This window comes from Mytilus galloprovincialis, chromosome 5 (genome assembly GCF_965363235.1).
Source record: "Mytilus galloprovincialis chromosome 5, xbMytGall1.hap1.1, whole genome shotgun sequence".
In the NCBI taxonomy this organism is placed as follows: domain Eukaryota; kingdom Metazoa; phylum Mollusca; class Bivalvia; order Mytilida; family Mytilidae; genus Mytilus; species Mytilus galloprovincialis.
In genome coordinates, this window is record NC_134842.1 from 33849198 (window position 1) to 33864725 (window position 15528).

General features: G+C 32.9%; 1 protein-coding gene across 5 annotated transcripts in view; it reads left to right on the forward strand.

Moving 5' to 3' along the window:
• The window catches only part of LOC143075662 (uncharacterized), a 54799-nt gene that overhangs the window by 28466 nt on the left and 10805 nt on the right, over positions 1-15528 (forward strand). For 4 of the 5 annotated variants that reach the window (XM_076251177.1, XM_076251176.1, XM_076251179.1 and 1 more), the window contains 4 exons: positions 3534-3824; positions 6596-6901; positions 7181-7741; positions 8876-8938. In XM_076251177.1, coding sequence (XP_076107292.1) covers positions 3534-3824; positions 6596-6901; positions 7181-7741; positions 8876-8938 — 1221 coding nt within the window. The remainder of the gene's footprint in view (positions 1-3533; positions 3825-6595; positions 6902-7180; positions 7742-8875; positions 8939-15528) is intronic. The other variant, XM_076251180.1, reaches the window with a different exon arrangement.

Here is a 15528-nt window from a genome sequence, read left to right on the forward strand (position 1 = left end):
AAACAGTAACTTTCTTTTAAACAAGGTAGTGATAAGAGCTTGTTTTGTCTTCTTTCTGTGGCTCATTTACAACATGTTCCAAAATCATATTTTCCCCGGTTCCATTTGTTGTACTTTAATTTTCCCTCAATTATTTGCAGTAACTTTTGTGTGTACGTTTGCTCTTGATTTAAAGACATCTGTGTCTGAGCCATTGTTCTAAAGTATGTAAGTTGTATAGTGCATGAAACCTGCTCATTTAATATTAAAATAAAGGCTTAGCCTAGATTAACCTCAAACTTATTGAGTGTTACTGTAGTAGGCTTTTTTCACAGAAAGTTTTAATAAAAAGAAATGAATTTATTTTACAAATTCCCTGAATTTAAACAGTGAATCTGTAAACAAATGTCTTAATTATTTCTGGGATTTTGTAAAATCACTAGTCAAAATCAGGGATTTTATAAAATCACTAATCAGTTCAGTGATTTTACAAATTCCCTGAAATTTCAGTGATTTTACAAAATACATGATTTCACAAATTCTATGTAACATATACACCATCCTTCCTTAGTTATTATTGGTCAGTCAACGCAATGGACATGTACATCATCAGATGGATACCCAAAGCCTAACATGATTATGACACTTGGGGGTTCTACCATAACAAACGGTTTTACTAGCCAAGAATATCTAAATCCTAACACGAATACGTGGACAGTAACTTTTCAGTCATAACAGACGGTTATACTACCGTCTACAAACAAAATCCTATATCGAATATGTGGACAGAAGATTATAGCGTCTTCATAACCCCCAAAGAACTCAATGATGGGCAAGAGATATGCTGTCAAATATCAACAATACAGCCAGTATGTTGTACGCTAGTAGTACAAGGTATATTTTTTGTAGTCTCATGTACTTATTAATTCTATTCAAAACACCAAGGGGTTTTAACCCCAAATCTTCTTGTCATCGTCGTATTTGACACAACTCTTCGGAATTGTTTTTATCTTTAGTTTGGTGTTTAATGTAGCCATGTAACTGTTATACTAGTATTCTATTACCACTTCTAATATGTCTTTACGTAGACGGTCCAAGTGTCTGGCGTTCACAATTATAAACTTAGTATTTTAAATAACCCTTTTATCACAGTAACGACAATGCCATTCTCAACCATTTTATATTTATTTCCTTAAATTCAGCAACATTACACCTAGACTTTATAGGATTTAGTGCTGCTTTTTTATGCCCCACCTACGATAGTAGAGGGGCATTATGTTTTCTGGTCTGTGGGTCCGTTCGTCCGTTCGTCCCAGTTCAGGTTTAAGTTTTTGGTCAAGGTAGTTTTTGATGAAGTTGAAGTCCAATCAACTTTATATTTAGTACACATGTTCCTTATGATATGATCTTTCTAATTTTAATGCCAAATCAGAGTTTTACACCAATTTCACGGTCCAATGAACATAGAACATGATAGTGCGAGTGGGCCATCCGTGTACCTGGGACACATTCTTGTTTTATTATTAAACCAACATCAAAGAGAGTTTTAAATGAGACAAATCTCGTCTTTGTGAGCTTTATTTTGCATGCCATAACTTACGAACTGTTCAATACATTCTTCCCAAATTTCGATATGGTGTTGAAGGTGATAAAATAGGGTTAATAATTTATTTCTGCTAATCTGGATCGTCAGTAATCGTTCTTCATTGCACTTTATCTCTTGTCCGTTCAATAACATGAGAACTGTTCAATAATTATGTTTCTGGGTGTAACATGTTGATACCGATAACTGCATTTTACAAAGTTAAAGTCGAGTTTACTTTTCTCGATTGTTTGTTTTGATGTTCGAGAGTTATGTGCTTTATTCATTAAAAATGACACTTACGGCTGTTATAAAATCACGTTTAGGAGTCAATCTTAATTCGCCTTCAATCAATTTTAATTATGAATTAGAAGATGGGGTATGAGTGTCAATGAGAAAGTGATCCCTCCAAATCTCAATGTTTAAAAAGTAAATAATAAAAGGGCAAATTACAGCCTTCAATACGGCGCTTTGTCATGTTTTTGCAGAACGTACTAAACAGAAAATCTTAAAGAACCTGTAATTTACGAGAGGTTCTAAAATTTGCCAAAACAAAGTTACAGATCTTACATATTGGGCTGATGTTAAGACGAATTAAGACGTACAGAATGAAATGTCAGCATTGTATCATCATCACGGCTGTAAATCTGATGGATAAAATCTGTTGTAGTGTCGTCACTGGTTCAGACGTACGCATAATATAATTATTTCTGTGACCGAATCTTGCATTAATTTGTAAGATTCTTTACAATAGATAGTTCAGCTGATTTGTAAATATTCAATCTTAGTGTCTTATATATCATGTACTGTATTACGTTGCTAGATTTAAATTGACAAGGAAAGATAACACCCGGTCACCGAAAGCTTTATTATTTGAAGAGCCTGGGTGGTCGAGCGGTCTAGCGAATCGGGTATAGTGCAAGTCGATTTGGTATTACGATATCTCAGTTGCATGAGTTCAAATCCCTGCCAGGAAAGAACAAAAACTACAGATCTAACATTGTTGGGTTGATGTTTAGACGAACTATATATTTGACTCTTTAGAATTCAAGAGCCTATCCTTTAGCCTCAAATCCAGCGCTCTTGACCACTCGACCACATCCGTTATATAAAACATATAACTTCATTAGTCATAGTGTCACCTTGTCACGGAAGGTAAATCTAAAGATAGACATTTGACAAATACTAGCTTACTACAACAAGTCTAAATTGGAAACAACGTTCACACCTACGATTGCGTTAGATAAAAACCGCAATTTTTATAGGTATGCATGCAGAACAAAGTGCTTGGTAAAGGGGCCTAAATACAGTACAAACAATATTTTCCAAAAGACAATGCAAAGTGAAAAAATTAAGTGGACTCATTTATTTTCGTGGGTATTTTATATTCATTTTCGTGGGTATTGGATTTCGTGGCTTTGCCAAAGTTCTGCATGCTTTCCTATATAAAAGTTAGAATTCGTTGGCCATTGAAATTCGTGTTTCCCAGGAAACCACCAAATCCACGCAAATTGGTATCCAACGAATAATAATGAATCATCAGTGTTTTAACGAAACGTATTTGACAAGCATTTTTTTTATCTTGCTGACTGGCATTGGTGATTGCCAAATAAGCGGATCACCAGATGTAACAAATAAATCTTTATCATTAATTTAACACCACACAGAAAACAATGAACTTGCGCATAAGATGGTGAACTGCAAACAAAAGGTAAAATTAGTGCACCATGTCCGGATTACGAAAATACTGTCTGGTCAGTAATGTTAAGAGAGTGTTTGGAAGGCCATATAATTTACTTCAATTTAGGATAGACCCTTGAATCTTGAATTTAAAAAAGTCAAAAAAGAATGAACGGATCATATAAACAAGTCTAAATTCAAAACAGCATTCAAACTTATGATTGCGTTAGATAAAAACCGCAAATTTATATGTTTATATCTATAATAAATTTAATAGCTTTTGCAATTTCAGTTTCACTACAAACATCATCAATTTCGGGTCCAACAGACGTTATTCCTGGTCAACAAGCACAATGGACATGTACGTCATTAGATGGATATCCAAAGCCTGACATGTATATGACAATTGGTGGTGTTAGAATCACAAACGGTTTTTATAGCCAGGAAAATCAAAATCCAACAACGCTAACGTGGGACGTGACTCAAAATGTCATCATGACTCCAACTACACTAAATGATGGTAAAAAAATATGTTGTGAAATTACAACGCAACAGCCAGTTTGTCTTACGCTGAGAGTACAAGGTATATGCAAACGTTGTTTTTTTAATTTCAATGAACACTCGGCCCTTGTGTGCATTTTTTTGCCATTGGGGATCATATATGTACAATAATTCGCAAAAATTTAGATTTTCCAACCCAAGTATAGATTACGTTATCTTTATCGTACACAAATTTTCGAGAATTCGGTTTTTGAAGTTGTACAATTTCGTATTTGATAATGCCTTCAAATGCAAGATCCACTCGTAATTCTTATGCAGAACATCCGCGTGTCTTTCGTACACACACATACACACACAAATTTATGAAACGACCGTGTGGCATATATGCGGTGATTTGCTTAATATACTAACATCGATATGCATCAAATCTTTATTCTTTTAAATGAATCAAAACGAATTTGGTATAAAGAACCTGTATAGAGTGCATGTATGTTATCATGTTCAACAAACGTTATACTGGTGATGGGGACATTCTGAGATATTTGGAGATTAGTTATGAATTGCAAATTAAATTTGAAAACATGCATGCCATCAAATGCATAAAAATAATTTGTAATCCTACGACACTCCTAAACCAGATTTATTTAAAAGCTTATAGGTTGCACTTTGTAAATACAGCTGTTTCTGACAACACGCCTCTTTTGGGGAGAAATAGAATATTCATAGAAAATTAATTTTGTTTACATACTGGTTCCCAGTTATGCTCTCTGTGTTCCATATCGCAGAGACAGAACTGGGGAATGTTACCAGTAAATAAACACGTGCATATTGTTTACATTGAAATCTGTGGTAACCTTTCATTCGAGGTAGGGGTAGTTAAGAAAATAAGTGTAAGTTTCAACTCTGAGAAGTTCGGGGCATATAAACGTTGAAAATATGCCGCACAGCCCTATATTTTGACCTTTGAAAAAAATTGTGGTGCAAATGAACTTTCAATTCTAGGATAAGATTTTTTTCAAAACTTCATAGTAAAAGTGGTACAGTTTTAGCCGTAAAAGGAGTTCCTATGGGAAATTGCATTGTCAATATTTACAGAAATGCAACCTATATAGGGTGAAAAAGGGGAACATTCAGAATTTAACCAAATTTGCTTTATTTCACAGATTTTAAAGAAATTAACTCAAATATGAAGTTTTATAAATATTTAATGAAGATTGATAGAATCCTGGGCCTTAGATATGATGACTCAGCATAAATTCACAGATTACAGTATGCATAGTTTACTTAAAGTCCTGGATACAAAATTAATTCATAACATTTGCATATTTGTAAGTTAAATTGTTAAAAAGTGCTTATATTTACTCTTCGCAGTCATTGAAACTCATAGATCCTTCCTGAATATTATTTATGGAGTATTTGTGTCCTTTCGATAACCCAAAATTAAGCCGCAACACCTAATTCTTCTTTTTTGTCACCACGGCATAACAAATACAAGCTAGAAAAACAAAAATATCTCAAGAAAACTTACAATAGTGTGTTCTATCCTGAATATGTACTAAATATTTCAAATTGCTAGAAACAGCAGAATGATTTAGGAAATTTGAGGCCCCAGGGGCAAAAAACATAGAAAATTGCCTACCCCCTGGGTCATAAAACAAATAATTTAACTTGTAAATGCTATGATTTTCTGATTTTAAAGTTCTTGATATAGAAACAATAACTATGTTTGGAAGTTATGCAAAAATCAGATGTTAGCAGTCATCTCTACAACATTTTAAGTGAATTTATATCTCAGACTGGTATCTGCATACATACAACTATTGCAAATATGGCTTTGTTTGAACACTTCTAATATATATAGTAGCTAAATTGTGTCAGATATATGGTTACAGATGATACTGTTGTGACAAGAATTCTAAATTGACCATTTGAAGCAGAAAATGTGTTCTTTAATTGACAAATAGGCATACAGTAAGATGTGGACTGGAGACAGAGGCTGGATTGGATACTTTATATAATCTTGAATGTTGTGATGATTGACTGCTAAACATTACATTTATAATATTCTGATATGCTTTCAATATGTTATCAAAACAGTTTTTAACAGGTTCTAGGCATTTTTTTATCAGAAAATATGTAAATAGGGTAAGCTGGCAATAATTAAAGTCTTGTTTTCAAATTCTTTAAAAAATTGCAACAGGAGAGGGGGTATAAAATGTATAGTAAAGAAAAACTTAGAGTATACACAGTGATTTCTTTAAGACTATAATTCTGATAAATGAGTCATAATGTGAGAAAAACTGATTTTAGAGAGTTTTCTATTTGAATAAATGTCTGTATAGGTTGCACTTTGTAAATACAGCTATTTCTGACAACACGCCTCTTTTGGGGAGAAATAGAATATTCATAGAAAATTAATTTTGTTTACATACTGGTTCCCAGTTATGCTCTCTGTGTTCCATATCGCAGAGACAGAACTGGGGAATGTTACCAGTAAATAAACACGTGCATATTGTTTACATTGAAATCTGTGGTAACCTTTCATTCGAGGTAGGGGTAGTTAAGAAAATAAGTGTAAGTTTCAACTCTGAGAAGTTCGGGGCATATAAACGTTGAAAATATGCCGCACAGCCCTATATTTTGACCTTTGAAAAAAATTGTGGTGCAAATGAACTTTCAATTCTAGGATAAGATTTTTTTCAAAACTTCATAGTAAAAGTGGTACAGTTTTAGCCGTAAAAGGAGTTCCTATGGGAAATTGCATTGTCAATATTTACAGAAATGCAACCTATAACATGTCCTAAATGTACACAAGTTATATATTGCTGAATTAGTCCTGTTTTAAAATTTCAGTTGCACCACAACCTCCAATAATGGTGGGTCCTCCAACAGTTATTACTGGCCAGCAATCACAATGGACATGCACATCATCAGGTGGTTATCCAAAGCCTACCATGATAATAAAACTGAATGGTGTAACCATAACAAGCGGTACTTATCCTTATGAAACACAGGATACAGGCCTGATGACATGGACTGTAAGTCAAACTGTCACTATGACCCCAACAGCCTTAAATAATGGACAAAGCATATGCTGTGAGGTATATCATCCTGCATTAACAACGACCCAGTCAACTTGTCGGACAATTGCTGTACAAGGTACATATTTCTCTTTTATTTAGAATAATAACAAAGCAGATTCTTGGTAAAACGTATTTTACTAAAAAAAAATCAAATTCCATAGACTTTGTAACACAAATTTCGTTATGAATTTGTGTTCCAAATTAAGCATTTTATCATATCAATTACTGAAACAAAATTGATAAAAATATTTCGCGAATTTTTTTTAGATCATAATTGCAAATTTACAAACCTCACGTTGTCAAAGAAAGTATCATTTTGATAAAACATATTTTAATTGAACATACATCATCATAGGTACAGACTCACTTTGTCAAGGACCAGCTACTGTTACGTTTGCCTTGGACGGATCAGATAGTATATCTAATGACAATTACCAGACCATGATTGACTTTACAATAAACAATATCAATTCATTCAACCTTGGTCAGAACTATATTATGGTAGGGGCTTTGGTTTATGGAAGTGATGTCACGGCTATCAATCCAATGGGTAACAAGGCAAACCTAATTCAGGAAATTCAAAGCAAACTTATACAACCAAGAGATGGCACTCAGACACACAAAGCTCTGGAAACCATTCGTTTACAAATGGTCAATCTGCCAAGCACTCGTTCACGGGTAGCTATCTTTATTACGGATGGCGAGTCATATGACAAAGTCCAAACAGAAATACAAGCCAATTTAGCAAAACAGCAAGGAGTACTAATTGCTGCATTTGGGATTGATATGAAACCTGGTACTGGTGGATATAATGAACTGAACACAATCGCCAGCTCACCTGACCTTGTGTTTTTGTTTGATAGCTTCAATTCACTTATAACCAATATTACAATGATAAAAGATATACTATGTCAAGGTATGTGTAATAAATGTAACACAGTCTTAGATAGATGATATTTTATTACTTGTAATTGGCATTGAGCTAGCTTTTAGTAACTGTGAAAACTATCTCAACTGTACTTTGTGTCTTTTTTGTGTTTTTTTTTCCTTTTCTTTTTTAGTGCTTTATTTTGATCCAAAAGGTTGAGCAAATTGCAACATATTTAAACGTTTTTTCTCACATTATGCTTTTACACCATGCCCTTGTTTCGGGGAGGTTGTGTGCTCCTACAAACATGTTAATCCGGCTCGACTACTAGTATTCATGTGCCTGACCAAAATTAGGAGCTTGTTATTCAGAGGTTCCAGTCTGTCGCTGTATATCAAGATTTTTCTGTTTAAGGTTTTGTACATAAATAAGGCGGTTCGTTTTCTCTCTTCAATTGATTTACAGTTTCATGACCTTTTATATAATGGTATCTGGTATATGTTTTGTTCATTGTTGAAGGTCGTACAGTAACCTATTGTAACTTACCTTTTGTGGCATTGTTCTGTGGAACAGAATTGTCTTAATGGCAATCATAACACATCTTCTTATTCTTAGACAATATTTGAGCACTAAGTGACAGTTATAAATGTAGCTAATACTCAAATATGTTCATTTTGGTATACATTTTCTTCATATTTTTATATTAAGAATAATAAGACAACATCAAGTTTCTATTAAAGTAATAAAAAAAATCCTCAATTAGGGGAAAGATACTCTTCATAAATGTTTATATGGCTACCCAATTTTTACGATTTGAGAATTGATATGTGTTATCTGTTAGCTTTTTTAAACAAATAAAATATTGATCGTCGGACTAACTAACTAGCAATACTTCTAAATCAACTTATCAATCAAATATCACTTATAAGTATAGTTTTGATTATGACACTTTAAGACGAAGACCTTTAACCAAATATAAATCGAAAGATATAAAACAGACCACTTCTATTTATGTCATCATGGAATGAGGATTCGTGATGTCTAATGAAATAACAAATATTAAACCATTGTTATTTTTATCAGTCTTTTCAATAGTTCTCAATTACCTTAGTGATACATTTTTTAAATTATTTTCGTCATTGACATAGTTTCACCTATAGCATGTTTTTCTTTTCGTTTCAGTTATTACACCATCTACTACAACAACACCTGCACCGCTTACGACAACGCTAAAAACCGACCCAAGTATGTTTTATTATCCAAGTATTTATAAATAACTATATTTTGTCTCGGAAATATATCATTTATTTGTTCAAATATTTTAGCTAAGAAACAGGTACAATAAGAGGTGGTTGTTTCTCGCCGTGTACTGTTAGTTTTTTTTGTAATAATCGTTCTAGACAATTTAGTGTTTTTCTATTTATACGTCATTATATTATATATTACAACTGTTTCAAGAAAAAAAGTTAATGTCGAATGCAGAGCGGACTACATCAAATATCTGCTAACCTGAACTTCAAATTGATGGTCTAAACTAAAACTCTGACATTCATTTCTAATAACATAAATATGATCATATACCATCAGTAACTGTATATCACAAGTGAATATACGGTAAATGTATTTCACCTATGCAAAGTATAAATCCAGTTATTGAGTTTTTTCGACGTCTTTTGTGATATCAAATATATTGAATTGCAGTATACGTTAAGAAACACAATTCAACTACATGTAAATGTAATCCAAACAGATAGTAATCTTCAGGATAGAGTATCTTTTTGTTGTGTTAACTATAAATATAGACATACTGAATTGTAACACATCAAACTATGGAACGCCATGACTGTCTTTTGATGTTGATTTTTAATATGTTCGGTGCTTTATGCATTATATTCAGTAGTATTTATATTATGTTCAGTAGTTTTCATATTATGTTCAGTAGTTTTGACATTATGTTCAGTAGTTTTGACATTATGTTCGGTGCTTTGGTTATTATGTTCAGTAGTTTCATTATTATATGCAGTGATAGTTAAATTATGTTCGGTACTTCTGACGTTATATTCAGTGCATTTTTCATTATGTTCAGTACTTTCGACATTATGTTCAGTAGATTCAATATTATTTGTAGTACATTATGTATTGCCTTCAGTGGGACCCGGTTTATTTATATTCGGTGGATTATTCATTATGTTCAGTAAAAGATTCAGTATTATTCTCTGTTCAATGAACTATATGTTCAGTGGTTGTATTATTATGATAATGCAGTTAAATTCGGGAAATCAATCGATTGTCGAAGAAAAAAAAAACGAACGCAGATATTTTCGACGGACGTTTTTTTTATGGAAACCTTTACGGGATGGAATGAAAGTAGAAGAAATGGAAGCAGTATTAAATCGGTTTGGTTACCTTTCACACGTTGACAATTTTCACAAGGAACAAAAATACTCCTGACTTAATTTGTAAGATGTCCTGATTGACTGATTGATATTTTCTGAATGTACAGTGGCAAATATTTCACGCATATTTAAGACGGAGAGAAGAATTTCTAAACAAGAAATAAGAAGTTGCATGCGTTGTCGTTGATACACCATGACATTAGAGAGACGACAAAAAGACAAACAGAATATAAAAACATATTTTATAGCTTTTGATTTTCTTGTAGGTAACCCTTTTTGTTGGTTTGTTGTAGCATATTAATCTTAGGTACCGACTTTAAACAGACCACCAACAATCTCCTTGTAGATATTCTTATAGTATTATGCATCCTACCTCTCTAATAGGTGCTTAATATCAGATATTTATTTGAAATAACTCAACAAATATGAGGTTGTGGATGAAGTTTACAGAATAGAAAATAATGCCCGCCCCCAAAAAAGAAGGTGGACAAAAAAATGTAGAATAGAGAATAAAGGGTTGCTTAATTATTGATATGGAATGAAATGTTGAACTGGTCATTATCAGAATTTGTTCATTGATGTTACCATGCAGATTATGTACATTAGATATTTTCCTCGAAAATCAACCAATGGGTCGATGCCACTGCTGGTTTTATTCCCGAGGGTATCACCAGCCCAGCAGTCCGCACTTCTGTGTTGACATGCTTTATCATTGATGTGGCCATTTTTATAAGTTAACTTTTTACAAACTTTGAATTTTTGAAAAAAAGATTTTCTACCTCAGAAAAGAATACCTTTGTTGTATTTGGCAAAATTTTTAGGAATCTCAAGGCTCTTGAACTTCGTACTTTATTCTGCCTTTTTATTTATTTTTTATTCGAGCGTTACTGATGAGTCTTTTGTAGACGGAATGCTCGTCTGGCGTAAATATTTTTTTTTATATCATGGTATATATATAGGATGAGTTTACTGCACGAGTTAACAAATCTTGACATACCATTTCGACAACTATTGTAGACAAAGTTAGCCTTACATTCTTCTCCTGCATTGTGTCAGAAATTATTACAACAATGATAAAACAGTTTGTAATAGAGTTCAGACCGCCAAAAATGACCACTAACAACAAAAAGCTCTGCAATAACAGAAAAACCAGAAAACAACTAGCATCCAACAATGTGGTGGTGGTATGTCGTAAATACTACACGGACGTTCTTAAGAATGAAATTTTAAATTCATCTACATTCAAGTCCATCCGCTCCTCAGAGAGTCATATAGTAAACAAGCATATCACAACCACATCAAAGCTTAAGGCTTCTTCTGAACATTTGAAGGTCCCTACTATGTATTGGCTACCTAAACTACACAAAAAAACATTTAAATATCGTTTCATCGCGGCCTCTAGTAAGTGTTCTACAACTAATCTTTCAGTGCTCTTCACTAGTTCATTAACTACTATTAAAGAGCTTATCATAAACTATTGTAATAAAATATATGAACATAGTGGTATAAACCATTTTTGGAGTGTAAAAAATTCTTTGGATGTTTTAGATAAATTACGTGCTTTTGATGGTCCTTTTGATTCTGTTAATAGTTTTGATTTTTCTACTCTTTACACTACACTTCCACACTATCTTATTAAACAAAAGTTTTCCTATTTAATTAAATGGTCGTTTGGTAAAGCTGAATGTAGATATATTTGCTGCAACTCATTTAAAGCCTTCTTCTCTAATGAGAAAGGTAAATATGCTAGATATACTTACTGGAGGTGTGATGAGATGATTGAATCTGTTATTTTTCTCCTTGATAATATTTATGTACGTTTCGGCAACAAAGTTTATCGACAGGTTGTATGTATCCCCATGGGCACTAATTGTGCCCCTTTAATAGCAAACTTGTTTTTGTACTGTTACGAATCACAGTTCATGACTAAACTCAGTAAAGACCCGTCGAAATTGCATTAAATTGATAAATTCAACAACACTTACCGTTATCTTGATGATATTTTTTCGTTAAATAATCAAGAATTTTCTCAATATACTGCTGAAATTTACCCCAAGGAACTTACTTTAAATAAATCAAATTTATTCGGTAATAACTGTCCTTTCCTGGATTTAGATATTTCAGTTTTAAACGGGAAACTCCACACTAAAATTTACGACAAAAGAGACGATTTTTCGTTCCCTATTGTTAATTTTCCATTTTTAGATGGTGATGTTCCTTTGGCACCATCTTACGGTGTTTATATTTCACAACTTGTTCGCTATGCCCGTGTCTGTTGTGACGTTTTTGATTTTAACGAACGCAACCTATGTATTACTGGTAAATTATTAAACCAGGGATATCGTTACCATAAATTTCTTAAAACCTTTACTAAATTTGTCCATAGATATAAAGATTTGGTTTTGAAGTTTGGTTGTACCTGTAGAAAACTTATTTCAAACGGGATAGCACATCCTCATTTTTACGGAAATGTTGTTAACCGTGCCCGGAAATTTAAAAATGATCCATGTAAACTTGTCGCTCCTTTAAATAAACTTATTCTAAAAGGTTACCTATTCAACACTGTAATAAGATCATTGAATATTGTTTTTATTGGTATAAATATTGATTTTGTTATCAGTAAATTAAAAGCTAACTAAATATTACTAGTATGTTATATGCATATACATATTCATGGATCTACAATCTGTCGATGCCTGTAACTTGGCATTGCACAAGGTCATGTTTTTCTCTGGCTGTTTATGACGTCTTTACACTAAATCCATTGGATGTTGGATGTGTACGGATTGATAGTTTACTCTTAGATGCATGATTTTTTTATTAGTTGTTAATGGCTTTGAACTAGCTGTCAGATAACTGCGAGTACTCTCAGATCTGATTTTTTGTGTCAGGATGTATAAGTACCGGCCCACGTCCACTTGTATTTTTGTCCATCTGATGAGTTAAGCCTTTTTCAACTGATTTTTATAGTTCGTTCTTATGTTGTACTGTTATACCACTGTCCCAGGTTAGGGGAGGGTTGGGATCCCGCTAACATGTTTAACCCCGCCACATTATTTATGTATGTGCCTGTCCCAAGTCAGGAGCCTGTAATTCAGTGGTTGTCGTTTGTTTATGGGTTACATATTTGATTTTCGTTCATTTTGTTTTACATAAATGAGGCCGTTAGTTTTCTCGTTTGAATTGTTTTACATTGTCTTATCGGGGCCTTTTATAGCTGACTATGCGGTATGGGCTTTGCTCATTGTTGAAGGCCGTACGGTGACCTATAGTTGTTAATGTCTGTGTCATTTTGGTCTTTTGTGGATAGTTGTCTCATTGGCAATCATACCACATCTTCTTTTTTATATAGTCATAAATTTCATACAGTCAAAGATTAACAGAAAAAAGTTATGCTGGTATGCAAGGGTATAGAATGAAATATTGTACAAAGTGCTACAAACAATGAACATTTGAGTATCAGTATGTTTGCCATTTTATAATCATTTATGAAGATTTTTAATCTTCCAAATTCAAACTATATACACAAAAACTAACTAGGTATAAGTGTAAATATGATTACAATAGACTGTCTATTAGACATGCAGGTAATGCATATCAAAATACAAAGTATTTCTGGATTAAGTCTCTATAGATCCACCAAAGATAGCTTACAGCCGAATGAAGAGGAATAGATAGACAGTATCCAAATACAGGTTCAAGGCTGTCTAATACGTGTTAAAATAAATTATCATTGATATGGTCATATTTATGAATCAACTTTCTCTATTCTGTAAACCTCATCCACAACCTCGTATATCTTGGTTATTTCAAATAGATATCTGATATTAAGCGCCTTGTAGCGGGGTGGGATGCATAATACTTTAAGAATATCTACAAGGAGGATGTTGCTGGTCTGTTAAAAGTCGGTGCCTGAGATTAATATGCCACAACAAACCAACAAAAGGGTTACCTACTAGGAATACAAAAGCTATAGAATATATTTTTTATTATTTGTTTTTGCTGTTTGTCATGTTGTCGACTATGGTCATGGTGTATCAACGACAACGCACGCAACCTCTTATTTCTTGTTTAGAAATTCTTCTCTTCGTCATAACTATGCGTGAAATATTTGCCACTGTAGTTCAGAAAACAACAATCAATCAATCATGACATCTTACAAATTAAGTCAGGAGTATTGTTTTCCTTGTGAAAATTGACAACATGTGAACGTAAACCAAACCGATTTAATACTGCTTCCATTTCTTCTATTTTTATTCCATCCAGTAAAGGTTTCCATAAAGAAAAAGTCTGTCGAAAATATCTGCGCTCTTTTTTTTCTTCGACAATTTCCGTTATTGATTTTACGACTTTAACTGCATCATCATAATAATACAACCACTGAACATATAGGACATTGAACAGAGAATAATACTGTAGCTTTTACTGAACATAATGAATAATCCACCGAATATAAAGAAACCGGGTCCCACTGAAGATAATACATGATGTACTGCAAATAATATTGAATCTACTGAACATAATGTCGAAAGTACTGAACATAATGAAAAATGCACTGAATATAACGTCAGAAGTACCGAACATAATTTAACTACCACTGCATATAATAATGAAACTACTGAACATAATAACCAAAGCACCGAGCATAATGTCAAAACTACTGAACATAATGTCAAAACTACTGAACATAATGTATAATCCACCGAATATAAAGAAACCGGGTCCCACTGAAGATAATACATAATGTCCTGCAAATAATATTGAATCTACTGAACATAATGTCGAAAGCACTGAACATAATGAAAAATGCACTGAATATAACGTCAGAAGTACCGAACATAATTTAACTACCACTGCATATAATAATGAAACTACTGAACATAATAACCAAAGCACCAAACATAATATGAAAACTACTGAACATAATATAAATACTACTGAACATATTGCATGAAGCACCGAACATATTAAAAATCAACATCAGAAGACGGACATGGCGTTCCATATCAAACACCATGATTTGAACAGAGATAATACTTGTTCACACCAACTTACAACTAGATTGACAATTTATAAGTACATTCTAAGGGGTTGATTCAGGAATTTTGAAAAGGATGCGTAATTTGAAAAATTGTAATATATATGTTATATACCGCCGACCAAGAAAATGTTTCTGAAGATTATATGCGAAACAAATAAGTTTTTTTTAGTTTATTCGTCATTCATTCACTTTAACTTATAGTCTTAAGTTGATACGTGTCCCAGTCATTAGTTACACCAATTAACTATCAAATTATATTGTTGTAAGAAAACAAAACTCTACAAATTTTGAATGCAGCAGATGCGCATTTCGATAATTAATGTCCTTTTAGTGAATCTCGCGGCCACACTATTTGATAATTGAATGTTTTATGTTGAGGACCGGGTCAAATCATATAG